General features: G+C 54.1%; 1 protein-coding gene across 1 annotated transcript in view; it reads left to right on the top strand.

Moving 5' to 3' along the window:
- Positions 1 to 25,725, top strand: part of NPAS1 (neuronal PAS domain protein 1) — a 73,501-nt gene that overhangs the window by 24,973 nt on the left and 22,803 nt on the right. Inside the window, exon 3 of the mRNA XM_073321710.2 lies at positions 16,927 to 17,016. Coding sequence (XP_073177811.1) covers positions 16,927 to 17,016 — 90 coding nt within the window. The remainder of the gene's footprint in view (positions 1 to 16,926; positions 17,017 to 25,725) is intronic.

Here is a 25,725-nt window from a genome sequence, read left to right as displayed (position 1 = left end):
AGGGCTGACACTAATGGGGCCATAGGGGGTGCTGTACTGCAGGGAGTGGGTTGGGGGGGGGGGGCTCTGTAGGAGTCTTGCTCTCCCATTCTCAGTTCACACCGCCCCACTAGGGGGCGCTGTGCTGCAGGGAGTGGGGTAGGAGGCGCTCTTCGCCTCTGAGTTAGCGATGACGCCATGCGGTGCAAGGGGGTGCTGTGCTGCTGAAGATGCCCAGGAGATGCAAAACTGAAGGCCTGGCTGCTTGTAGTGTTGTCAGAGATCCCCGTGGTACTTTCCATGGGATTTGGGATATTGATCCAGTCCCGGGTAATGGCACTTTTCCTCCTTAAATACTCCCGCAGTTTCAAACAGAAGCAGGATACTTTCTCCCCTAAAACTGCTGCATCATTTTACTGGGCAGCTGTCCAACCATAGCTATGTTCCACCCCAGAAGTGGCTGCCTTTCAGTGCTGGGTGAGCAATCCCTGTATAAACAGCCCCTGAGCCCCACCCCAGAGGTGGCTGCATTTCAGCACTGCATGAGCAATCCCTGTATAAACAGCCCCTGAATCCCATCCCAGAGGCAGCTGCATCTTGGCACTGGGTGAGCAATCCCTCTTGTGGTGCTCCACCCCAGAGGTGGCTGCATCTCAGTGCTGGGTGAGCAATCACTGTATAAACAGCTGCATGCCCTACGCCAGAGGTGGCTGCATTTTGACACTGGGTGAGCAATCCCTCTTGCGGTGCTCCACCCCAGAGGTGGCTGCATCTCAGCTCTGGGTGAGCAATCACTGTATAAACAGCTGCATGCCCTACGCCAGAGGTGGCTGCATTTTGACACTGGGTGAGCAATCCCTCTTGTGGTGCTCCACCCCAGAGGTGGCTGCATCTCAGTGCTGGGTGAGCAATCACTGTATAAACAGCTGCATGCCCTACGCCAGAGGTGGCTGCATTTTGACACTGGGTGAGCAATCCCTCTTGCGGTGCTCCACCCCAGAGGTGGCTGCATCTCAGCTCTGGGTGAGCAATCCCTGGCTGTCTGCACCTTTCGTCCCATCGGCAGGATCCCATTCTAAGTGTCTGTTGCATGACATGGCCATGGGGGCTAGAGAGTGGGAGCAGTTTTAATTTGGTTTTATGTGTTCAAATGAGAGCTGTGCCCGAATCAAACTGGGGGGGATCTACAAACCAACCTAAATGGTCCTGTACAAATCACCCGAGCCAAGGAGTTTGGGAGAGTTCACAGTCGGATACAAATATTAGAGATGCCGTCACAGCCATCCATGGGCCTAGCAGTTAGGGCATTTTGCTGCCACCTTTGGGCACTGGGGATTCTCCCCCTGCCCAGGCCAGCAGGAATTATATTGCCCCTGAGGCGAAGGTGAGCTTCTTGAGTACTTACATTAGGCAGCAGATTGCTCTGAACGTCTGGAGGAGCTGGGAGGTCACCACTAACACATACAAGTGCATAAAGAGGAGATGCAACTTAGTCTGGAGAACAGGACACCAGACTGCGAGCCCGCAGACCTGCGTGCTGATCCTGGTCCATGGCTATGCTCTTTCCTGTCCCTGTGTGTACGGCAAGATCTTGTGGGTCTGTGCAGCCCGCAGCACGTTGCTGCCACCCTCGCCCCCTGTTTTAGTTGCAGTGACGCCAGGTGAGTCCCCGGACAGGGCGCTGTCCTGCTGGGGCAAGGGATTCCCAAGCCCCCAAAGATGGAAAAGGCAGGAACGGTGAAGTAGAATTTCTGAGGCAGCCACCATCAATCTTTCCCTGGGTGCAGACAGGAGGCGTCACGCAGCAAACCCGCCTCGGACCCCAGAATAATGCGGAATGTTGCCGTTACGGTAGCATGAGCAGTGACTCTGAAAAAGGGTTTTTCTGAGGGGCGGGGGCAGCTGAACATGAGCTCCCAATGCAGCGCTGGGGCCAAAAGGGCTCATGCAGAAGCAGGGAAATCTCAAGCAGGAGCAGAGAGGTGCTTTTCCCTCCGTATTTGGCACTGGTGCGACCGCTGCTGGGATCCTGTGTCCAGCTCTGGGGCCCACAATTCAAGAAGGGCACTGATAGATTGGAGAGGGTGCAGAGAAGAGCCATGAGAATGATTAAAGGATTAGAAAAGATCCCTTATAGTGAGAGACTCAAGGAGCTCGATCTACTTCGCTTAACAAAGAGAAGGTTAAGGGGGGACTTGATCCCAGTCTATCAGTACCTACGTGGGGAACAAATATTGAATAATGGGCTCATCAGCCTAGCAGAGGCAGGTCTAACATGATCAGTGGCTGGACGCTGAAGCTAGACAAATTCAGACTGGAAATAAGGCATGCATTTTTAACGGTGAGAGTCATTAACCACTGGAACAACCTACACAGGGTCGTGGTGGACTCTCCATCGCTGACAATTCATAAATCAGGATGGGATGTTTTTCTAACAGAGCTGCTCTGGAATGATTTCGGGGCAGTTCTCTGGCCCGGGCTATACAGGCAGCTAGTCTAGACAATCACAGTGGTCCCGTCTGCCCTTGGAATCAATGAGCTCACAGTCCAAATAAACAAAGAGAGGATCATTACCTCCAGTTTACTGAGAGGGAAACTGAGGCCCAGAGTGATTAAGCGATGTACCCAAGGTCAGCCAGAGCCAGGGTAGAAACCCAGTGTCTCTTGAGTCCTAATCTCTTAAGCACAAGATCTTCTGAGAACCTTACTCTCGAGATCTGCCATCCCTGAAATATCCAAGCACCCTGATCGCTCACCCCTCAAAGCACCGTCCCACATCCAGCACTACGTCTCCTCGCAGACCTTGCCCTGTTACACGTGATCTGAAGGGAAAAAAACCTGCTTAGTTAAGGTTAAGCTTGGAAGGATTTGACTTTTATCAGTAAATGTCGGGAACCGTTCATTGCACAGCACGCGTGCGTGCAGGCAAACAAACCAAAGCAAGGAAACGTCATTTCCGTCAATGACAACTGGAATGTGCAGATAGGCGGCGTAAGGAAAATACTGCTTTAGAACTCATGAGAGCTGGAGTTAAGGGTATTAACTTTGTCTATTTTGACACGTGACGTGGACAGTTTGTGTTTTAACCGTTCTAAAGCTTTAACTTTTGAATCTCAGCCTCTACTGTCATTCAATAATTATTGTCCGACCCCCCCCCACCCCCGTTGTCTGTCGCCCCCAGACAATTTCCTGGGACCGTGAAAGTTTAAAAGGATAAAAATCTTGAAAGAGAGGCTTCAAACCCGTAATTTTGCACAACCGTGAGCCTTTAAATCGATAAATATCCAAAAACATGCTTCAAAATAAACATCGATATGACCCATCAAAATTACAGAAAAAGAAAAATCCAATTCTGCCAAGCCTAGTTACAGGGCTGATGCTGTTTTTCAAATTTCTGAAGAGCCACAACTAAGTATTGCCTGTTACGGAGAAGGAAGCAGCTATGCACATAAGTAGGGCCCTGCCAAATTCACGGCCATGAAAAACGCATGTCAGACTGTGAAATTTGGTCTCCTCCCGTGAAATCTGATCTTTACCCTATACTCTACAGATTTCACGGGGGAGACCAGTGTTTCTCAAATTGGGGGTCCTGACCCAGGGAGTTGCAGGGGCGGTCACAAGCTTATTTTAGGGGGGGTCACGGAATGGCCACCCTTACTTCTGCGCTGCCGTCAGAGCTGGGCAACTGGAGCGCGGTGGCTGCTGGCCGGGAGCCCAGTTCTGAAGGCAGCGCCCCGCAAACAGCAGCGCAGAAGTAAGGGTGGCCATACCGTGACCCCCCTAAAATAACCTTGTGACCCCCCCCCCCGCAACTCCCTTTTGGGTCAGGACCCCTACAATTACAACATCATGAAATTTCAGATTTAAATAGCTGAAATCATTAAATTTACTATTTTTTTCCTATGACTGTGAAATTGACCCCGATGGATGGTGGATTTGGTCGGGCCCTACATATAAGAGACTGGGGCCCTGGGATGCTGTGGGACGCCTTAGATTCTGATCTTGTAGGCAGGCTCATTTGCATTTTGTGGCTGCAGAATTGTGTGCTGCAGTCTAAGCTTCCATTTAATTAAAAATAAATAAATCCATCTCTCTAGATAATGAAGAAAACTCCATGGTCCTGAGCTTACCACAGTTGGGTGAAAAATTTCACCCGAAACTTTTTTCCAGCAAAAAATGCAGTCTAGGTGACCCCAGCACCAAAATTTTGCGCATTTGGGTTGTTTCAGCAAATTGTTTTGGCTGCAAAACTTTAAAAAAAAAAAAAAAACGTAAAAAGAAATCAGAAAAAAATGGAAATGCTTCGTTTCGACATGTAAAAAAAACCAAAATGGTTTGATTTTTTTTGCTTTGAAATGACTTTTTATTCAAAATTGCCTTCCAAGCCGCCTGAAAACGTTTAAGAGTGGTCAAAGTCGATAGATACGATAGGTAGAGAGGGAAGGAAAAGAAAACAGAGACCTGGCATTTCAGGGACCCAGGCCGGGGTGGGAGGGAATTAAAATGGAGCTAATCCTGAAAAGACCACGACAGGCAGCATGGAAATCTGGGCCGAACTGCAGATCAGGCAGGGTATCCCTTCCTGGCCCCAGCTATGTGCAGTCTGCCTTGGGTATTGTTCTCTCTGGCAAAGGATTATAAGCTGAAACTGGAGATGCCCTGAGCTCCTTGCCTACCTGCTTTCTAAAGCAGCTGGTCCATCTCCACAAACAGGGGCAGGAAAGTTTTACAGCCAGTTACTTTTATTCAAAAGTTTCATTTGACCCCAAAACCATTACCCTCCTCCTACCCCCCTGACTTTTCTAGTTGCTGAAGGTTTTTGAAAATTTAGTTTTCAGTCCCACCCAGAATGATTCCCTTTCCCCCCCCCCCAACCTCCCAGTTTTCAGACTTGCCCGTGAACCAAAATATCCATTCTTTGCCAAGCTCCAGGATGGGCCATACGGCTGGCATGCCACAGCCAGCTGCTCGAGACATCCCCAAGTGAATCTGATCCTTTAAGGAATCTGATCCTGCACATCCCAATTCTTAGCATCCAAAGGCCATTGTGGGGCATTTCATGGGGGGCGGAGGGGGGCACTAAAATGGGGCTGATCCTGAAAATGGTGCAAAAGGCAGCAATGAAATTTGGGGCCGAGCTTTGAAATTGGAGAGGGCGTCCCTTCCTGGCCATGGGTTTGATCAGCTCGCTCCAGATCCCATCTTCCTGGTGAAAGAGGAAATCCCTCCATCGATGTGGATCATTCCCATCCCTAGTCCGTATCCTGCTGTGTGTCACTGCTGTGCAGCAGTTAAACAGCGGCTGGGTTCCACCCCAGAGGTGGCTGCATTTCGGCACTGACTGATCGATCCCTGTATACACTGCAGCTGTGCCTCACCCTAGAGGTAGCTGCATTGCAGTGCTGGCCTGACAAAACCCTAGCAACCCACCCTGTTAGCCGCCAATCCTATGCAGGCGAAATGAAAGGCACCGCCGGCATTTATCCACAGCCTGCAGAGGCTCCTAGTCTTTGCTACCTGAGCCGCTCCTCTCCAGCAATTACTGCCCGTCACCCAGGCGATGCCATTGAGCCTCTGGATTTGATCTCCAGCTGTCACGAGGAGAGCGGTTGCGGCTCGACAGACTCTGACCCCGGGGCTGACTCTGAGAAGGAGGCTGCCATCTCTGCTCTGCAGGTGCCTTATTGATTTGGACAGGCCCTCGCAGGTTCTTAGCATGCAGATTTCCCAGGAAGAAACGAGCGTGATCGTCCGATCTCTGAAGGAAACCCACCCGCACACCCGCTGGGATTTATCCCCCCAGTCCAGCTTCCTTCCCATTTAAAGCCAGCGCCTGGGGACTGAGCCACGTTGACATGAGCGTGTTTGCACGGAAGGGCCGATCCTCCCTCACCCTGCGCGTCGCGCAGCCCCCGTGAACCTCACCCCCATTCTGAGCTGGTAACATTTAGCCCGGGCGCAAATGACTGCGTGAGGCGTAGCTCAGTGGAGAATCAGGCCTCGACTGATCATGCATCGGGGCACGGGTAGCTTTGTCTTGCCTAGGACAAGCAGCTGAGTTTAGATTGGGCTGCTGTGCTCTGTGCTTTCTCAGCCTGATCTAAGTGCAGCCAGGTTTCCTCACCAAGACGAAGCCTTAAAGGCTCAATCCGTGCACAACCCTCTGGCCGCATCTGTGCTCATCTAACCCACCGGCTCCAATTCCATCTCTCTTCCATCCCTAGTCAGTATCCCGCTGCCATCTGCAGAGGGCCTGAGTCTGTTGCAGACCCCAGTGAGGTGTTCCTGATTTTAGCTCAAGTTGTAGCAGCTTCGGCTTTAGTTCAGGGACCCTGGGGGGTCCCTGGTTCGATTGCCGGGGTGTCGGCTGCCCCATTCGGACCCACCGAGCGAGCTAAAGAGAACATGAACTGCAGAGGAGAGTCAATACGCCTTGGGTCTGCATCTTTCAAAAGCCCCCCCCGCCCCCCAAACCACCCTTGAGAACGACGGAGAATTTCTCCCCTGAGCTCCGGAGCAACCGGATGGGGTGGGGGATGGGAACCTTTCCTGCCGGAGGATGCTCTGCCCTGGGTCCCAGGCCTGCAGTTTGCTCGCATTCCCGCTCAGGCCAATGGACACTCAAAGCCCATTTGGACTGAGAATTTAAGAGCAAAATGAAGAACACCCCCACCACCTATCAGGTTAATTCGGACTCAGGCGGGTTCCTTAGCTCCCCACCAACGGCTTCCAATGAGGGCCCCAGGCAGCAGAAAGGAAGGGATAAAAAAGAGCAAGGACGCTCCATTCCTGGTGTAAGATCCATCAAGTCAGGGGCGCCCCAAGGGCCGCTCTGACCCTGCTGTTGCAAGGGTTAAACTCGTTCCTGCTAACGGAAATGGTGGAAAAGAGATTAACAATAAGACAGCCCTAGCTGTTCTCACGCGTGGATCACAAAGCATTTTAGGAAAGGCCATCACTATTCTGATCTCCATTTTATGATGGGGAAACTGGGGCACAGAGAGGGGAAGTGACTTTCCAGCAGGCTAGCGGCTGAGCTGGGACTAGATCCTAGATCACCCGAGCCTCAGCCTGTCACGTTTTGGGGGCCAACCCAGACCAGCAAGAAGTTTGTATCACTGCCCATCCAGTCGCCCCGAGTGCCTTCGGACGTTCAGCTGCTCTAGCTCCCAGCTTGACTGCAACCATGGGCAGAGGGTTGGGCAGCCCTGGCTCCCGCAGCCTGCTTGTCACCCCCTAGCCACAGCCTGGGCTCCACCAGCCTTGGTGACCTCCCCAGTCCTGACTTCCCAACCCCAAACCCAGCACGGGGTTGATTCAAAATAAAAGGTTGATTTTAGAATAAATCAGATAATAAATTAGAATAAACAGCCAAGTTTCTGTAATGGAAAAGAGAGAGGTTTTAAGTGAGTTCAGGTGTAAGGGATACCGTCGGAAACGGGCACAAAAGCAAATAAAAGTGACTTGAAAGGGCTTTGTTGGTAGATGCAACAAATCCTGCGTCTTGGCAGGGGGTTAGACTAGCTCAGTGGTTCTCAACGAGGGGCCCACGTACTACTGGGGTCTTCCAGGGGGTACATCAACTCCGAGAGATTTGCCTTGTTTTACAAACAGGCTACATAAAAAGCACCAGCAAAGTCAGTACAAGCTAAAATTCCAAAGAGACGCTGACTCGTTTACACCGCTCCGTAGACTATCCACTGAAATGTAAGGACAATATTAATATTCCAATCGATTTATTTCATAATTAGATGGAAAAAATGAGAAAGTCGGCCATTTGTCAGTAACAGTGTGGCTGGGCCACTTTTGCCTTTTGAGGTCTGATTTTGTCAGCAAGTTGTTTTTAAGGGAGGTGAAGCTTGGGGATACGCAAGACAAATCAGACTCTTGAAAAGGGGGGCAGTAGGCTGGAAAGGTTGAGAGCCACTGGACTAGATGACCCTTATAGTTCCTTCTAACCCTATGGGTCTGGGGTGGTTCAAGGTAAGATTCTTACCACACCTCCTACAGCAAGGTGACTCCTCTGCTCCCAACCCCCTGCCTAGGGTCTCCACCAAGTCCTACCTAGGGGTTCTTTGCCCCTCTCTTTTATAGTCCAGAGACTTCTCCCAGCCGTGGGGAAAAGTGCCATGGCTCTCATGGGGAAGGTTCCCGGCTCTTTTTTCCCCCGCTGATGCTTTCTGCAATGCAAAGCGATCTGTCTCTGCAGCCTCCGATATGCCCATGCATGGCCCCTGAGCTGTGATGGCATCTGGATGGAGGTGTTTCTTTCCTCGTTCCCCACTCCCCAGGCTTGTCCGGGCCAAACATATTTTAGCTGAATATTTCCTTCACATTTGTATAGGGCTTTGGGTGTTTCCCATATGTACCCCGTGCAGGAATATTAATGGTAAGTGTGTCCCTGGTTTTCCAGGGATACCTTACACAACCCCAGTAGATACAGATCATGACATACGTGAGCAGGGGTACTCTGAATTTGGTCGGCCCAGCTGACCTCACTGCCTGATTCCAGTGCGCCCACTGGCATTGGGAAGCAGTTAGGGTTACGCTTCAGGGTGTGGGGAAAGTTTATCCCACATCTGTCCCTGGCAGGCTTCTTACACCTTCCTCTGCAGCATCTGGTTCCGGGTGCTGTCCAAGACGGGATACCGGGTTTGATGGGTCTCGACTCTGATCCAAACGGGGCGTCCAAACCGGGCGAGTCCCGTGTTTCTGGCATAGAGATGGAGCCGGTTCCTTCCCCGTGGAACCCTCCAGCCTGTGAATCTCCCCCTCGAAAATCATCCTGTTTGAAGTAGAAATAATCACAGCACCTTTCGGCAGCCACAGGGGTGTTTGGCAGATGACGCATAGGATGGACATAGGGTCATGGATCCAGTCCTCCCTCGTCAGATCATCTTTGGTGGTTTGGCCCCCGCTGCTCCTGTTGGAAGGCTGTTCCAGACTCTCCTTTCTCTGACGGTTAGAAACTTTCTCCTAATCTCCAGCCGCAACTGATTCCCGGTCATTTCTTCTTGGGCCAACGTTGTCCGTTCGCTTTACTAGCTCATCTCCCTCCCTGGGGTTTCCACCCGCCCCCAGCGTGTGTCTAGCGAGTGCTCAGCTGTTCTCGCAGCCAGCGTCTAGCCCTGCTCCCCTGGTCTCCTCCCTTGAGATCGGTTCTCTAGCATGCTGCTCATGGCCCTAGCGGGGCTCCGGCCCATGCCTGTGGCAATGCCTCTTTTGGGACCATCTTTCCTGCCATATTGCTCAGCTTCAGTTCCTCTCTGGGTTGGCAAAGGAAGGGACGGCTCAAGGGGAAGCTGTCTCAGTAACTCGTGCAGCCCTTCACCGGGGCACAGGGATGAAGTTATTTTTCCTCAGCACATCAGGGGCAAAGCTGAGAATAGAACCCAGGAGTCCTGACCCCCCCCCCCCGCTCCCCTCCCCAAGCTGGGAATAGAACCAGGAGTCCTGACTCCTGCTCACCCCCGAAGCCCCACTCCTCTCCCAGAGCTGGGAATAGAACCCAGGAGTCCTGACTCCCAGCCTCCCCCCAACAGCCACATGGAGCAGACAGAGCAAAAGCCGCTTCTGTTGCTCAGCTCAGCCCCTGGTGTCAATGCCCCCCCCCCCCGAATCAGGGAGGTCCGCCAGGGGCTCGGGACAGGTGTTATGCACCCAGCGCCGAGGTGAGCAGCCGCGTTATTGAGTTACCGGCTTGTGAGCCGGTGCCGCGCCAAGGGGCAGGGTTGTAATGTGATTGCGCGGCTCGGCCAGGCCCCCGCAAACTGCATTTGCTCCCCAGCAGCCCCCGCCACGTCCCGGACACCTGCTGCCTTCCTGGTACCCAGCGCTCACCCTGGGACTAATGCAGCTTCATTCCAAGTAATTGCATTAAGGGCTGGGGGGGGCGAGGGGGCTGTAAGGAAAGGGGTGGGTTTAGCTTGGCAGCTGCTTTGCAGGGAATCAGGTGGACTTGTCTGAGGCTGGGGGGGGGAAGGGGGGTGCTGGGGGGGGACCCCAGATCTCAGGGTGACCTGCAGTGGAATAGCCTGGTGCTGCCCGGTTCATCGGTTGTAATAATTCCTCCCTCTGACCCCACCCTCACCCCCTTTAATTTAACCCCATGGTTCCCAATCTGCTCCTAAGGGTTGTCCCGTCCAGTGTTACAACGGGGAAATCGTACCGGGATCCTCCCCACCAGGATATTCAGGAGCCCCTTGTGTCTCCCCATTCAGAAAGGGAGGGGATGGGTGTGACCCCTGGAAACCTGCTTGTGACCTCCACCCGACCCACACTGTGGGGTGCACGACCCCAGGTGGGGAGTCTCTGATTTAAGCCATTAACTTTCAAAGGGCATTCAGTAAGAATTCATTATAATGCCCTATACAGTAGTTATATAGGAGCTATACTTCCTCCATGAAATAGATCCCAACTCATGGAGGAGGGAAGTAGGGTCTAGTGGTTAGAGCAGGAGGGGCCAGGAGTCAGGACGTTTGGGTTCTATCCCCAGAGCTGGGCGGAAATATAATTTATAACTCTTATATAGTGTTTTTTAATCAGTGGATCTCAAAGCTCTACAAAGCAGGGCAGTAGCCCCATTTACAGTTGGGGAAACTGAGGCACAGAGCTGGGAAAAGACAAGCCCTCCCACTGGGCCAGTGGCAGCACCAGGAATAGTATCCAGCTCCCCCCATCTCAGCCCAGTGCTGTAGCCATCAGCCCATAGCGCTCCCAGGGTATTTGTAACGGGGGAGCATGCCACTGTGAGGAATAAAGAGATCCCTGCCCCGATGTTTAGGATGAGCAATGTGGGGTCAAACTGGGAGGGGAGTGAGTCATTCTCACAAGCCACACCCACAAAGCAAGCCCCGCCCACTCAAGACAACAAATTCAGGTGCCATTTACAGTAGATTGTCCTGGTGAGGGAGGAGAAGGAGTTAAATGTGAAAGTTACTATCCCCTCCCAACACTGAAAAGGTTTTAAACACAATGGAATAGAATCCACAATCTGTTCTGGGATGGCCCAGAGAGGGTTCTGTGCCCAGCTCTGGGAGGGGCATGGGTTAGAGCAGCGGCACGGGCAGTCAGGACGCCTGGGTTCCCTTCCTAGCTCTGCAATAGCGCATCTGGCTTTGAGCAGCAATTAAAGAGTTAACATTGAGACATGATGTGCCATTGCTAGGTTTCAGAGTTAACATGCCAGGGAGTTACAGGAGGTCAGTTTGCCTTTCTCTCAGAGCCCGTTGGCGGCAGACGTGGCACCCTCGGTTCATGATGCTCAAGGTTTTCTCTGCGTAAGACCTAGAGACTTAACAAGTCTTTTAAATGGAAGCTGAGATTCCACAGCCCCCCAAAACAGCCTCGCCTCTGTGAGGTGGCCCAATTAGACCAACCAACCAAACTGAGAACCCTGCTGCGGCCCAGAGATCACGCGTAGCCGGGGCCAAGTGCAACCTCCAGTTGGCAAAGTTCTAGAAAATCTGGAGCCGGAGGCAGACTCTGCGAATCTCTCCCCCCACCCCACCCCCCTTGAACAAAGCCTGAGGTGCCCCAAATCCACTCCAGCTCAGACCCATCTCTCTCTGCAGCGCAGGGTCTCCACCCCAGAGCTGGCTCGAGAGAGACGGGCTCTGCTGGACTGGGAAAGGGGGCACTGGGTAGGTTCTTCTCCTTTCCCTTCCATACTCCTTCCCTGCCTGCCAATATCCCCTCTTCCAACCCTCCTCGCCCTCTACCTGAGGGCTGCCCATGGGGAAGCACGCTCACAGGCTAACAAAGTAAGGAACAGCCTGGCCCCCACCACTCTGTTTCCCCACCACCACCTGTGGAAGAGACAGGGCACCAACCTCGGCAGGCACGGATCTCTCTCCCCAAGGCCACCAGGGAATCCCAGTTGCAGCGGCTCCTTGGGCTGACTCCCAGAACATCCGACATATGCGGCCGTGTCGACTGGTCACTACTGCCTTCCTCTCCCGAGGAGTCCTGACTCCCAGCCCCACTTCCTCCCCTGCTCTAATCACTAGACCGACCTCCCCTCCCAGAGCTGGCCATAGGCCCCAGAAGTCACAGAAAGCATTAGAAATGTAGGACTGGAAGGGACCTCAATAGTCCAGTCCCCTGCACTGAGGCAGGACTAAGTATTGTCTAGACCATCCCCGACAGGGGTTTGTCTCACCTGTTCTTAAAAGCCTCCAATGGTGGAGATTCCACAATACCTTTGGGTGATTTGTTCCCGAGCTTAACTAGCTTGACAGTTAGGAAGTTTTTCCTAAGGTCCAACCTAAATCTCCCTGGCCGCAATTTAAGCCCATCGCTTCTTGTCCTGTCCTCAGAGGTTAAGAACAATTTTTCTCCCTCCTCCTTGTAACAACCTTTTATGTACTTGAAAACTGTTATCGTGTCCCCTCTCAGTTTTCTCTTCTCCAACAAACTCAATTTTTTCAATCTTCCCTCATCGCTCATGTTTTCTAGGCCTTTAGTCATTTTTGTTGCTCTCTCTGGACTTTCTCCGATTGGTCCACATCTTTCCCAAAGTGTGGCGCCCATAACTGGACACAAGACACCAGCGGAGGCCTTATCAGCATGGAGTAGAGCGGAAGAATCACTTCTCGTGTCTTGCTTACAACACGCCTGCTAATACAGCCCAGAATGAGATTCTTTTTTCTTTGCAACAGCATTACACCGTTGACTCATATTTCGTTTGTGATCCACTCTAACTCCCAGATCCTTCCTACGTGGCGTACTTTGCATTTGTTCTTATTGAAATTCAGCCTCTTTATTTCAGTCCATTTCTCCAGTTGATCATTTTGAATTCTAATCCAGCCCGCCAAAGCACTCGCAACCCCTCCCAGCTTGGTATCATCCGCAAACTTTATAAGTGTCCCTGGCCTCTGTTTGCCAGAAGCTGGGAATGGGCGACAGGGGATGGATCACTTGATGATTCCCTGGTCTGTTCATTCCCTCTGGGGCATCTGGCATTGGTTGCTGTCGGAAGACAGGAGACTGGGCTAGATGGGCCATTGTTCTGACCCAGTACGGCCGTTCTTATGTTCTTAAGTGTACTTTCTATGCTGTTATCCAAATCACTGATGAAGATATTAACTAGAACCAGACCCAGGACAGATCCTCACGGGACCCCACTCGACTTGCCCTTCCAGCTTGATTGTGAACCATTTATAATTACTCTTAGTTTTCCAACCAGTTGTGCGTCCACCTTATAGTAGGAGACTGATTTCCAGCCCCCCTGTGCTAACCCGTTCCCCTCCCGGAGCCAGGCACAGAACTCTCTCTGGGCCATCCCAGAACAGGCTGGATTCTAGTCCATCATGTTGAAAACCTTGTCGGTGTCAGGAGGGGCTGGTAGTTTTCATGTTTAACTCCTTCCCCTCCCTCACCTGTAATAAACTTGACATAAGAATAATCTGTTGGGGGGGGTTGTTCCCCCCCCCACACACACACATCAATTCCCCATCACATGAAAGCCACCCCATTCCCCCCAAAAAGGGTGTCAAGTGTTTAATTACTGTTGACCTGCGAGTGGCTCATCGCAACCACTTGATAAAAAAGCAATTTTGTCTGGCAGTGGTAATTAACGCGGCTGAATGTTAACGTGACTGTCAGTGGCATTCATCTCCCATTATTATCATGTCTCTCCATAACAGGGTGGGTGGGGGGATTGTACTAGCATAAATGTATTCAGGCGGCATTCAGAACAATTGTTCCCGTTCCTTGGATCTACACGCACGCACTGCCTATATCAGAGACCGTAGCTCGCCTTGCGTCCCCGCCACCCTCTGGTTGGTCTGCGGGGCCCTCCGAGCGGTGCTGAGTCTGGCTCCTCCGAAGGCTTTGCAGCTCTGGCTCTGGAAGAGCTTTGCAAAGAGGCAGGGCCAGTGTCCTTATCCCTGCTTGCAAGGTGGTGGAGTGACTCACCTCAAGATCCCATGCAAGGGCAGTGGCAGGGTTTGGAATTGACCCCAAGCGTCCTGGCTCCCAGCCTATCCTGCTCTAAATGCTCATGACAGCATCCTTCTCGACAGCTGGGACCAGGACCCAGGAGTCCTAACTCCTAGCCCACCCTGCTGTAATCACAAGACCCCATTCCACTCCCTGAGCCTGAAATAGAACCCAGGAGTCCTGACTCCCAGCCCACCCCCCCACCCTCTCAGCCATTAGACCCCACTCCCCTCCCAACAGCTCAGAATAAAACCCAGGAGTCCTAACTCCTATCCCGCCCTTCTCTAACCCACCAGCCCCCAACTCCCTTCCCAGAGCTGGCAAGAGAACCCAGGAGTCCTGGCTCCCAATCCTGTGCTCAGTTCACTAGACCAGGAAATCAAGGCCAGCTGCAGCTTGGGGTTGCGGGTGGGAGGTAAAGAAATCTGCCACCCAGAAATCACCCAAGTTTGAAGCCAACTGTACAACTGCACGAAATACAGCCAGGCAAGCCTGTCTGGGCTGTCCAGTGCCCCCTGGTGGCCCGGCTGGGAATCATGCACTCACACTGTGCTCATCAGAGTATTGTGCACTCTAGCTATGTGGGTCTTCTTAATCTACAGGGTGCCCACCCCTTCCCTCCGGGGTGGGGGGGGGGGGGAATTCCTCAGCGTGATGGCTGTTCCTCCTCAGGCATCCAGCACTGAAAGGGTTAACAATGTTGGGGGGAACGTCATTGGGCAGCAGGGTTAACACTCCATTCAGCTGACTGGGGGCAGTGCTCCACTGTGCAATCCAGCCATGGCATAAGCAGGTGTAATGCCATTGAGTTACACCAGGGTGGAGTTTGGCCCTTAGAGGCATCTTGACTCCTTTTGCAGACGCAATTCAGGAGTGCTGCGGGGTGTCATGTTCAGCGGGGTAAATCCTGGCTCAGGCCATCACAAATGGGCCCAGTAGTCAGTCTAATAAACCCAGGTCGGGGAGGGTGGTTTAAGGACCCCAAGCCCCTTAACAGACTGGATAACCTCACCCTACACTGAAATGCAGCTGTCTCTGGGGTGGGGTACGGCAGCTGTTTATAAAGGGTACTATCATCTGGTGCTGAAATGCCAGGCTTTGCTTTCCTGAGTGTGACTCCCTGCAGTGCACCTTAACTTAGCTGCCTCTGGGGTAGAATGTGGCAGATGTTTATACAGGGCCCCCTCACCTGATATTGAGCTAGGGCTGCCTCTGACGTGGGGCAGTGGGGGCTATTGGTACAAAGATGTCTCATCCAGTGCTGAGATGCAACCACCTCTGGGGTGCAGCATGGCAGACGTTTATACAGGGATCACTCACACAGTGTTGCGATGGGGCCACCTCTGGGGTGGAGCGTAGCAGCTGTTTAAACAGGAATCCCTTGCCCAGAAGCAGCCGCTTGTGGGGAGGGGTGCAGGGGCTGTGGCTGCATGCCAGTCTAGGGCAGGCCATGAAGAGCAATCCTGCACCCACTGAGAGGGGAATTTAAAGTGGTGAGCTACAATCAACCGGGCTGGAATTTGGCCAGGGCACTGACGATAACCTTCCTGTCTCTTGCATAAATTGCAGTGGGATATAAATTTGCATCTCATCTGAAAGCCAGCCCATTATTCCTCTTTCCCCTGAGCAGCTGGGCGTGGAAGGGGGGAGGGGCATGCCACCAGGTCACGGCTCAGCATCTTAGACACCTTCGGGGCTGAGGCTGAAGACCCCGGGGGCCTGCCCGCACAGTTGACCCTCACTCCTGAAACCAGCCAGTGGGCTCAGCACCTGGGATGCTGGCAGGCAGCTGCTGGGGGAGGTTCGTCTCGTGGACCCCTCCCTACTCACACATCCGGCCAGACGTGGCCTTATTTAAATAGCTGCTTCTGAAGGCTCAGGGGGGCTGGCTAAGGGGCTGTGCAGCCTTGGACCGGGTGGTTAAAGCTGAGCCAAGGCGATGGGAACCCAAAGCTGTGGCCACTAATGGATTGTGTGAAATGAGCAACAGCTGGCCAGGTCAGAAGGGAGGCCGGAGCTCGGCTCAGCTGTGCTGATTGTAGTGAGGGTAGCAAGCAGGGTGTGTTCGGGTCCTGCCCTGCAGCCACCCAGTGGGCTCATAGCTGCTGTCAGCCTCTGGGGCTGGCAGTGCAGGACATTTCATTGCCCCTGCACAATGGTCTGACGATGGTCTGTGGTAGGTAGGCCGAGATCCCCTTTTGGGCCCGGGCCCCGGTGGGCGCTTGGAGATGGGACAGGGCACCTGGGGCCTCCCATAGCACTGTGAAAGGATCAAACCATTGGGATGATTATTGATTAGGTGTGTTACAGTAGCATGTAGGTGCTCCAGTCACAGACCAGCCCCTCCCCCCACACCCCCCCCACCTATGGTGCTAGACATTGTACACTTTTCTTCCTATTAGGTGTATTACGGTAGCATCTAGGCCACCCAGTCAGAGTCCAGGACCCCATTGTGCCAAGCGCTGTACATTTGTATTGCTATTAGGTGTATTACGGTAGCACCTAGGCCACCCAGTCAGAGTCCAGGACCCCATTGTGCCAAGTGCTGTACATTTGTATTGCTATTAGGTGTATTACGGTAGAACCTAGGAGCCGCAATTATGGGCCAGGATCCCATTGTGCCGGGCGCTGTACAAATACGGAACAAAAAGTCGGTTCTAAGTGTAAGACGGGTGACACCAGGTGGACACAGACAGACAGGAGATCGCCGTTAGATTTCCCAAGCTGCAGCTTTCAGCGGGGGCTTTGGTCCCAGCTTGGCTTTCCCACCCACTGTCCCCGCTTCCCCCCCCTCCGGAATTGAGTTGTCGTCTTTGCAAAGCCAGGCAGGCGATGGCCAGCTCTGGCAATTGAGTCACTTCGCTGGGGCACAGAGCGTGTAGAAGAAAGCCTATTGCGATGGCGAGCTAATCCCATCGGCACTGATAGCTTGGTCCTGCCGGTGCCCGGCCCGAGTGAGCTGCATAGTAAATGTGTTCTCTCTCTGTCTCTCTCTTCTCTTCTCAGTCTCTGGACGGGTTTGTGTTTGCACTAAACCAAGAGGGGAAGTTTCTTTACATCTCCGAGACGGTGTCTATTTACCTCGGGCTCTCGCAGGTAGGAGCGATGCGAGCTGTGTACTAACATGAATAATGGATACGCGCTGGAAATAAATTCCAATCAGGTGGCCAGACCGTGCGTCGGCTTAAAATGCATGAGCAACGTGACCCGGTGGGCTGCAGTGAGAATCACAAGGCGACGATCTGCCGGGCCCGGTGCATCAGTGGCTGGAAAGGTGCCTCCCATTTCACCGCTAAGCAACAGTGTTACGCCCAGCAACCCGACTCCCGTTGAGGCCAATGGCAGATCTCTCGTTGACTTCAGTGAGAGCAAGATCCAGATTGTGACTGTCTAATGGAAACAGACAGGATCGAGGTGGTCTAGTGGTTAGAGCACAGGGCTGGGAGTCAGGACTCCTGGGTTCTATTCCTGGGGCTAGTGGTTAGAGCACAGGGCTGGGAGTCAGGACTCCTGGGTTCTATTCCTGGGGCTAGTGGTTAGAGCACAGGGCTGGGAGTCAGGACTCCTGGGTTCTATTCCTGGGGCTAGTGGTTAGAGCACAGGGCTGGGAGTCAGGACTCCTGGGTTCTATTCCTGCAGTTGGGGTAAGAGCACAGGATTAGTGGCCAGGACTCCTGGGTTCTATTCCTGGGGCTAGTGGTTAGAGCACAGGGCTGGGAGTCAGGACTCCTGGGTTCTATTCCTGGGGCTAGTGGTTAGAGCACAGGGCTGGGAGTCAGGACTCCTGGGTTCTATTCCTGGGGCTAGTGGTTAGAGCACAGGGCTGGGAGTCAGGACTCCTGGGTTCTATTCCTGGGGCTAGTGGTTAGAGCACAGGGCTGGGAGTCAGGACTCCTGGGTTCTATTCCTGGGGCTAGTGGTTAGAGCACAGGGCTGGGAGTCAGGACTCCTGGGTTCTATTCCTGGGGCTAGTGGTTAGAGCACAGGGCTGGGAGTCAGGACTCCTGGGTTCTATTCCTGGGGCTAGTGGTTAGAGCACAGGGCTGGGAGTCAGGACTCCTGGGTTCTATTCCTGGGGCTAGTGGTTAGAGCACAGGGCTGGGAGTCAGGACTCCTGGGTTCTATTCCTGGGGCTAGTGGTTAGAGCACAGGGCTGGGAGTCAGGACTCCTGGGTTCTATTCCTGCAGTTGGGGTAAGAGCACAGGATTAGTGGCCAGGACTCCTGGGTTCTATTCCTGGGGCTGAGAAGGGAGTGGAGTCTAGTGGTGGGGCAGGTGGTAGTGGAGACAGAACTCTTCTGCTGACTTTCTCGGTGACTGTGGACTGCTCTATGCCTCAGTTTCCCCATCTGTGAAATGGGGATAATGATACCAACCTCCTTTGAAACATAGTTGAGATCTGCAGCTGGAAAGTGCTGAGTAGTCAGACTAGCGTAAGGTCTGAATTGTCTTGTATTGGGGGCTGGATGTGCTAATGGGCTCCCACGGGTCAGAGCCAGGGGAGGCCTAGATGTAGAGGGGTTTGCTGCAGGGCAATCAGACGTCTCCTGTTCCCCCACCCTGCGGAGGGATCCTTGGGGCACGTCACCAGTCTGAGTATCTGATGGGAACTACAGCAGGTCGGAAAATTGATTTTCTGCACTGGGAGAAATGTTGAGATTTCTGTTTATTTTTTTCTCATCCCTCATCGGGAGGAAAAGCCAAAATTTCGAAATTTTTCGTGAAATGAAATTCCTCCTCCCCACCCAACTTTCACATTGGGCCAATCAAAGCATTTCATTTTGATATATATATATAAGCAATTTTTGAAATGACAAGTCAGTTTCTATAGGAAAAATCAAAACTTTTCATGGGCGTTTTTTTATATGATTTTGCAAAATATTTCTGTTTTGTCAAAACAGCCCCCCATGGGGCAGATCGGGGGCATGGCTGGAGTGCATTGCCCTGTGGCTCTTCTCTGCCCCCCCAGGTCCCATAGGGGGTGGATCAGGGGTGTGGCTGGAGTGCACTGCGCTTTGGCTATTCTCTGTCCCCCAGGGTCCATGGGGAGCAGAACATGAGTTAGAGCAGCCCTGAAGCTGCTCTAGGTGACACTGGGAGCCAGGCACAGAATATGGGGAGCACAAAGGGGGCTTAAAGCCACCTCCCCCTACCCTTGTCCCCAAGTGCAGAGGTGGAATAACTCAGCATCAGGCCCAAAGCCTTTTGGGCAGGGATGGGCACAACCTACACTGTTTAGACCCGGCACATGTTCAGGTCCAGATGTCCCAGTTCCATGGTGGTTCAGCCCCATCTCTGCGTTCAGGGGTAAGGATCTTCCCCAAGCTCTGACCCTGGCCTAGCAGCCAGAAGCAGAACCCCCTTCTATCCCTGGCCAAACCTGATAATACTCACCCCGCCCTGGCACCTTGATCTGCCCCCTCTATGAACCCAGTGGAGACAGACCACACGATGCAAATCAGCTCTTGGAGGGCTTAGGGCTCATCCAGGACACCCCCCTGACCCGCCCGGGCCCTCCGCCACGCAGATGCCATTTTAGCACCAAGTCTCTTTGCACAAAAGAGGCAGGAGTTCCCCCCACCACGTCCCCAGCAAAGCCAGGACACGCATGGTAACCGCCTTGCCGCGGATCCTTAGCAAACACCGGGGCTTTGTCTTAGCTGAGTTTCATCTGCACTAGAAAACATTTGGGCCACCTCCCCTTCTCCTTGTCTGTCGCTGCGCCTCTTGGCCCTCGCAGCATGAATAGTTAATAGCAGTAATTATCTCGGCAACAAATGAGGGCTCTCTTACACGTGTTGCCTTATGACTGGTGATTGCGTTAAAGGCTGGAGTGACTACGGCTGGTGTGCGTCGGGGGGTGGGGGGGAGCACCCGGGCAGAGGGGCACTGAACTGAGCCACCTTTGTCTAAATGCCCTGGTGAATTCTCAGTGATGGACTTCAGGTAAACACACACACACAGAGCAGGGCTCAGCCCTTCCAGCAAAGGGCAGAAGAGCCACACACACAGAGAGCAGGGCCCACCCCCTCCAGCAGGGACACACACACATATGCGCGTCAAAAATGCTTCAGATCGGTCGGTTACTTTGATCTCTCAGGTTGCCTGGCAGGGGAAGGGGCAGGGATCAGATCTGGGTTCAGTTCCCTGCGCTGCCCCAGATGAGCTGCGTGAACTCAGGCTGCTCGGTCAGCGTCAAGGGGCCTTAATGTGGTGGAATTCCACGTGGTGCGGGGGGGGCCGCACCGGTTGGTGGAAGGACCCTGCGCCCAGCCCCCTGGTGTAGGGCGTGGATTGGGGGCATGGCCGGAGCGCACTGAACTGTACCTATTTTCTGCCCCCCAGGGCCCATGGGGGGTGGATCAGGAGCATGACTGGGGTGGACTGTGCTGTGACTATTCTCTGTCGACCCTGAGCCATCAGGGCAGCCCAGCAAATGAGCTAGGACTCCTGGGTTCTCATCCCAGCTCTAGGAGGGGAAGTGGGGATCTAATGGTTTGAATGGGGAAGTAGGGGAACTGAGAGTCAAAACTCCTGGATTCTGTCCCCAGTGCTGACACCTCGGACACCCCTTCTGCGTGCCTCAGTTTCCTCTCCTATAAAATGGGATAACTGGGCAGGTTGGCTGTGTGGTTAAATACCCGTGATGCGCTTTGAGACCTTAACGGTGACGTCTGACCATTAACCCCAACTGGAGCCGAGTATCTGGAAAGCCGACCCCCACCCCCAGTCCCCCAACCCACGCGCAGCCCAAACACCTCAGCCCTGGTCCCACGCTGTCTCACCCTCCCTTCCATAATGCAGCACGGTGTTCTGTACCTACATTTTTCTTTCCCTTTCCGTTCTAATCGCTGTAGGGGAAACGTGGAGTTGAAAGGCACAGCCTGGGCTCAGAGCCCTGTGCTGAGCAAAGGAAAGGATCAATCCATCGATCGGGCGGGCTGCAGGCTCCCACCGCTGCCCCCTGGCACCTCCCCACCAGCTCTCTGCCTTTCCCATTGTTCTCTTGTTGTCAAGATGAAGAACAGAGAAACTTCAAAGATGTTCTTCAGCTCTTTTCTTGTGCTTTGGAACAATAGCTCCTGTCAGACAGAGCCCGTCAGACCGGTGTCCGGCCCGACGTACTGCATTCTGCTGGTCTCCGGAGAGTACATCCCTCCTGGCCTTAGTATGCGGGGAGCGCTCAGTCCCCAGCCCGGATGCAGCAAACCTAACTTGGTTCAGTGTCAGGGGGAGGAAGGGATTGCAGCTGTTGAAACAGCCCCTGATGGAGAAACTGAGGCACGGGGTGGGGCGATCACCCAAGGTCGTCCAGTGAACAAGAGATGAGGATAGGACCCAGGCACCTTGCCTTTAGTTCTCTCCCGTCTCTCACCATTACAGGTGCTGTGAGTCCTGGCTGCCAGTCCCTCCTGTTCTACCAACTAGACAACAGTCCTCGCTGTGACTTGGAAATAAAACCAGGAAGCCTTACGCCCAGCCCCCTTTGCTCTCACCACTAGACACTCCCCCCCACCCTCTGGAGTTGGGCACAGAACCCTGCTCTCCCCGCTCTCCGCTCTAACCACGAGACTCCACTCCTGCCGCAGAGTTGGGCACAGAACCCGGGCGGTCCTGACTCTCAGCCACCCCCCCGCCCCACTCTAACCACTAGATTTCACTTCCATCCCGGAGCAGGCAAGAGAAGCCAGCTTCATCACTGGGTTCTGCTGGTGGCTCATTGCAGGAAAAGGACGGTGGGGGCCATGGCGAGCTGACCGGTTGCATGGTGCAAGCTCTGCCTCGTTAGTAGCTACTAAAATTGCATTTGCTGCTCTCCCAGGATCGCTTCACCACAGGAGGGGCCACGCGCAAGGGGACCGGGGGCTGTTCCCATCCGTGCTGGGGTCCAGTGCATGGGGCATGGGAGAAACAAACCCCACAGATCCCCAAGTATGTTCCCCCTCTGCTCCCTCTCCCGCACCTGGGCCCCTACTCAGCCACCGATGATCCAGGAGCTTTGCCCTGTCCATGACAGTGGGACTCCTCCGGGTCTCCTTTGGAACGCTCCCTCTCCATGGGGGTGGGGGAAACAGGGGAGACCCACTTACCCATTGTAGCTCCTGGCCAGGGTACAGGAGACAGCATCTTGCAGCAGTGCCCTGTGCAGGGATAGCGCCTCCTCTCCCGGGTGAGGAGCTCCGGCCACATCCCTGGCAGCTCCCGCTGGAGGTGAGTTTAGCACAGCTGGGCACCTGTGTGCGGGGGAAAGCCCCTGTGGAGCAACCACCACCTGGACACTGGGCTCTTCGTCTCGTCTTGGCTGTCATGCAGTTATTGCTGTTGCAGTTGCCACGTGGCTGCATGTCAGTGCTGGGTGAGCGATGCCTGTATAAACAGCTGCCACGCCCCACCCCAGAGGTGGCTGCATGTCAGTGCTGGGTGAGCGATGCCTGTATAAACAGCTGCCACGCCCCACCCCAGAGGTGGCTGCATGTCAGTGCTGGGTGAGCGATGCCTGTATAAACAGCTGCCACGCCCCACCCCAGAGGTGGCTGCATGTCAGTGCTGGGTGAGCGATGCCTGTATAAACAGCTGCCATACTCCACCCCAGTGGTGGGTGATTTGATTCCCATCCCAGTCTGTCAGATGTTTTGGGATCTTTGAATACAGTATGCATTAGAAATAGACGAGATGACAAGGGAATTGTGCATGATGCTCTGTACCTGGCCTAATGGTTAGAGCAGGCATGAGGGAGACTCCTGGGTTCTATTCCCATTGCAAGAAGGGGAGTGTTGTCCACTGGTTAGGGCAGCAGGCCTCCTGGGCTCTCCTGTCTCTAAGAGGGAGTGTGGTGCAAAGCCTTGTTTAGGGGACTAACAGTGAGGACACATAATTAGTTGTATTAAGATAGTGCCCAGAGGCCCCTGACTGAGCTCAGGGCTCCGTTGTGATGGTGCTGCACAGACCCCAGCTGAGATCAGGACCCCATTGTGCTGGGTGCTGCATAGACACAGCGTGAGACAGTCCCTGCCCTGAAGAGGTCACAGCCCAAAGGGTAGGAGGAGAAACTGAGGCATGGAGCAGGGAAGGGACTTTCCCCAGGTCATACAACAGGACTCCTGCATTCTGCCCCTGGTTCTGGGAAGGAAGTGGGGTCTGGTGGTTAAAGTAGGGGGCAGGGAGTCAGGACTCCAGGGATTTTCCATGCCTGATTCTGCCACTGACTCACTGCATAGCCTTAGGTGCCTTCCCCGCTCAGTGAAAGAGGGTTAAGTACTTTGAGAGTCTCTGGCCCATGCATGGAGGGCGCCAAGGAACCTGGCTGGGGCATAGTTTAAGCTCCTCAGGGCCTCCGTGCCTGAGTCAGATCGCAGGCGCTTTTAATGCATCCCCAGCGAGCACTGCAGACCCGGAGCCAACCCCAGGCAAGGAGAAGGCAGCCTTTGATACCACAGTCAGTGCTGATGGAGAGGACCTTGCCGCAGGCTTTCGGGGCGGGGGGGGGGGCCTTATGGCTCTGAGGCAAGGAATTGGATTGGGGCTGCTGGGACTTCATCCCAGTGCTGTATTATCCAGCCTCATTCATGGAGGGGAATCGCTCATCCCTCCCCCCGACACACACACTGTCCAGCTCCCCTTCTTCTCCCCCCCCCCATCTCCCTCCTGGAAAGATCTCTTTGTCTTCAGCCCTTTTTCTTTCTTTCTTTCTTTCTTTCTTTCTTTCTTTCTTTCTTTCTTTCTTTCTTTCCCCTCCACGCTCTCCCCGGGCCCCCAGCTGGAAAGATAAACCCCTCCTCATCTGCCCTGTGCCCAATCCCCTTTAGCTGGCAGAAGCCTCTGGGTTTGCAGTAGTCAGGCCTTGTGCTGCCAGCTGGGGAGACAGCGTGGGCTAGTGGCTAACACACAGGCCTGGGAGCCCTTGGCTGAGTCCCTGCGCCTCACCTCCCCTGAGTGTGAAAACGAGAGCAGGCTGCTGCCCCTAGGCGTGCCGCTCTCTAGGCTCTTCTGTGGCTCCCATTTCGGTGGCTTCTGGGCGCCTCCGATGAGGAACTGTGACCACGGCAATCTCTCTCCTGCCCTTCCCTGCAGGCACGAAGGCGGCATGAGACTGAATTCCTCAAGTGCTTTGAGATCTTTTGGGGGCAAAACGGCAAAGGGGCCAGCTGCAGCCATGGTCACTGGCTCAGGATGCCTAGCCTTTGCCCTTCATAGATGTTAATTAATCCTTGTGACCCTCCCCCCCCGGGCAAGTTATTATCCTTCCCTATTTCAGGGTAAACTGAGGCACGCAGTGACAACGTGACATGCACCGGCTTCCCTTCTCCAAATCCGTGGCAGAACCCAGGAATCCCAGCTCACTGTGACCTCCTGTAGCCACTAGAGCACACTCCCCTCCCAGAGCTGGGGACGGAACCCAGGTGTCCGGCGTCCCTGCTGTAACCACTAGACCCACTCTCTTCCCAGCGTGGAGAATATTATGAGATTTTAGAAGCCATGGTTGTGGACTAAGATGACATTGTGCTAGGTGCAATATGTGTTTTTTTGCTATTAGATATATTACGGTAGTGGCTAGGCACCCCACTCATGGACTAAGACCCCCCATTGTGCTGGGCACCATATGTTTTTATTGCTATTAGGTGTATTATGGTCGTGCTCAGCAGCCCCAGTCATAGACTAAGACCCCCCCCCCATTGTGCTAGGCGCTGTACATTTTAGTGGGATTAGGTGTATTGCGGTAGCACTTGGGAGCCCCAGTGACAGGCTAAGACCCCATTGCGCTAGGTGCGGTACGAACACAAAGGCAGCCCCTAGACCAGCCCATGAGTCCTGTTTCCCGCCCCGCCCCGTTCTATCCTACTAGGCCATGATGCCTGTGGGCTCGCCCCCCCCCCCATGTGTAGCACACCGTTCCCGAGGGTGGTGGTGGTCTCCTACGCAGCGTTGGTCCTTAGCCCATCTCCAGCCGCCGCCTTGGCCGCCCAGGCTTGCTCCTTTCCGCTTTTGATGAGGCTCAGCCCTTTGGAAAGCCCCTGAACCCTGGAGGCGAAGAAAATAGCCTGGCATGATTATTTATTGATCCTCCCTCTTCATTATGTGGTGGGAAACGTTAACCCGAAGCGCTGACCTTAAGTATTCCAACGGGACGCCGCTGCCCCCGGGCAGGCTGGCACGGTGATGAGGACGCTGCCCCTTCCTTTGCAGGCGGCTCGGAGGTCACGCTGGCTGACCTCGCTCTGGCTGGGGCAGTGGGCGCGTGTCTGGGGGCGGCGGGGAGGGGGGCTTTTAGAACAGGCTCTCCGTCCAGAGGTTTATTGCATTAGCCGAGGCTCAGCCCTGTGTGATCGGTGAGAGCGAGGGCTGGTTGACAGGAGAGGGGGCAGGCAGCTGTGTCTCTCTGGGACCACTGAGGCATTCCTGCTTGATATTCTCGCCTCACAAGGGGGCACCTGGTCCATGCCCTGCTGGGCTTGTGCCCTTGCCAAGGGGGCACGCCCCCCCACCCCCCGTGGGTGTTGAGCTATCCACGCCTAGGTAATACAGGATCTCCTGAAGCATCGGGTCTCGTCCCTGCCATCGCAGGCCAGCCCATCTGATCAGCCCAGGCAGAAATGTATCACGCTCCATCAGCTACCTAGCAGACGTGCCAAATCCGCGGGAAAAACGCCGAAATCGGGCTTGTTTTTGGCTTAATTGGCTTGTGAGTTGCTAGTTGGCTAGTTTTTGGCTTGTGGCTTCTTCTTTTTTTGGATCGGCTACCAGCAAGCAGGGGCAAGGAGGGGAGCGAGTCAGGGGGTGCACAGCGGGCCCACCACAGTCCCAGGC

Source organism: Lepidochelys kempii, chromosome 23 (genome assembly GCF_965140285.1).
Source record: "Lepidochelys kempii isolate rLepKem1 chromosome 23, rLepKem1.hap1, whole genome shotgun sequence".
In the NCBI taxonomy this organism is placed as follows: Eukaryota; Metazoa; Chordata; order Testudines; family Cheloniidae; genus Lepidochelys; species Lepidochelys kempii.
The sequence above is the reverse complement of the archived record's forward strand: the minus strand, read 5'-3'. Positions and strand labels throughout refer to the sequence as shown.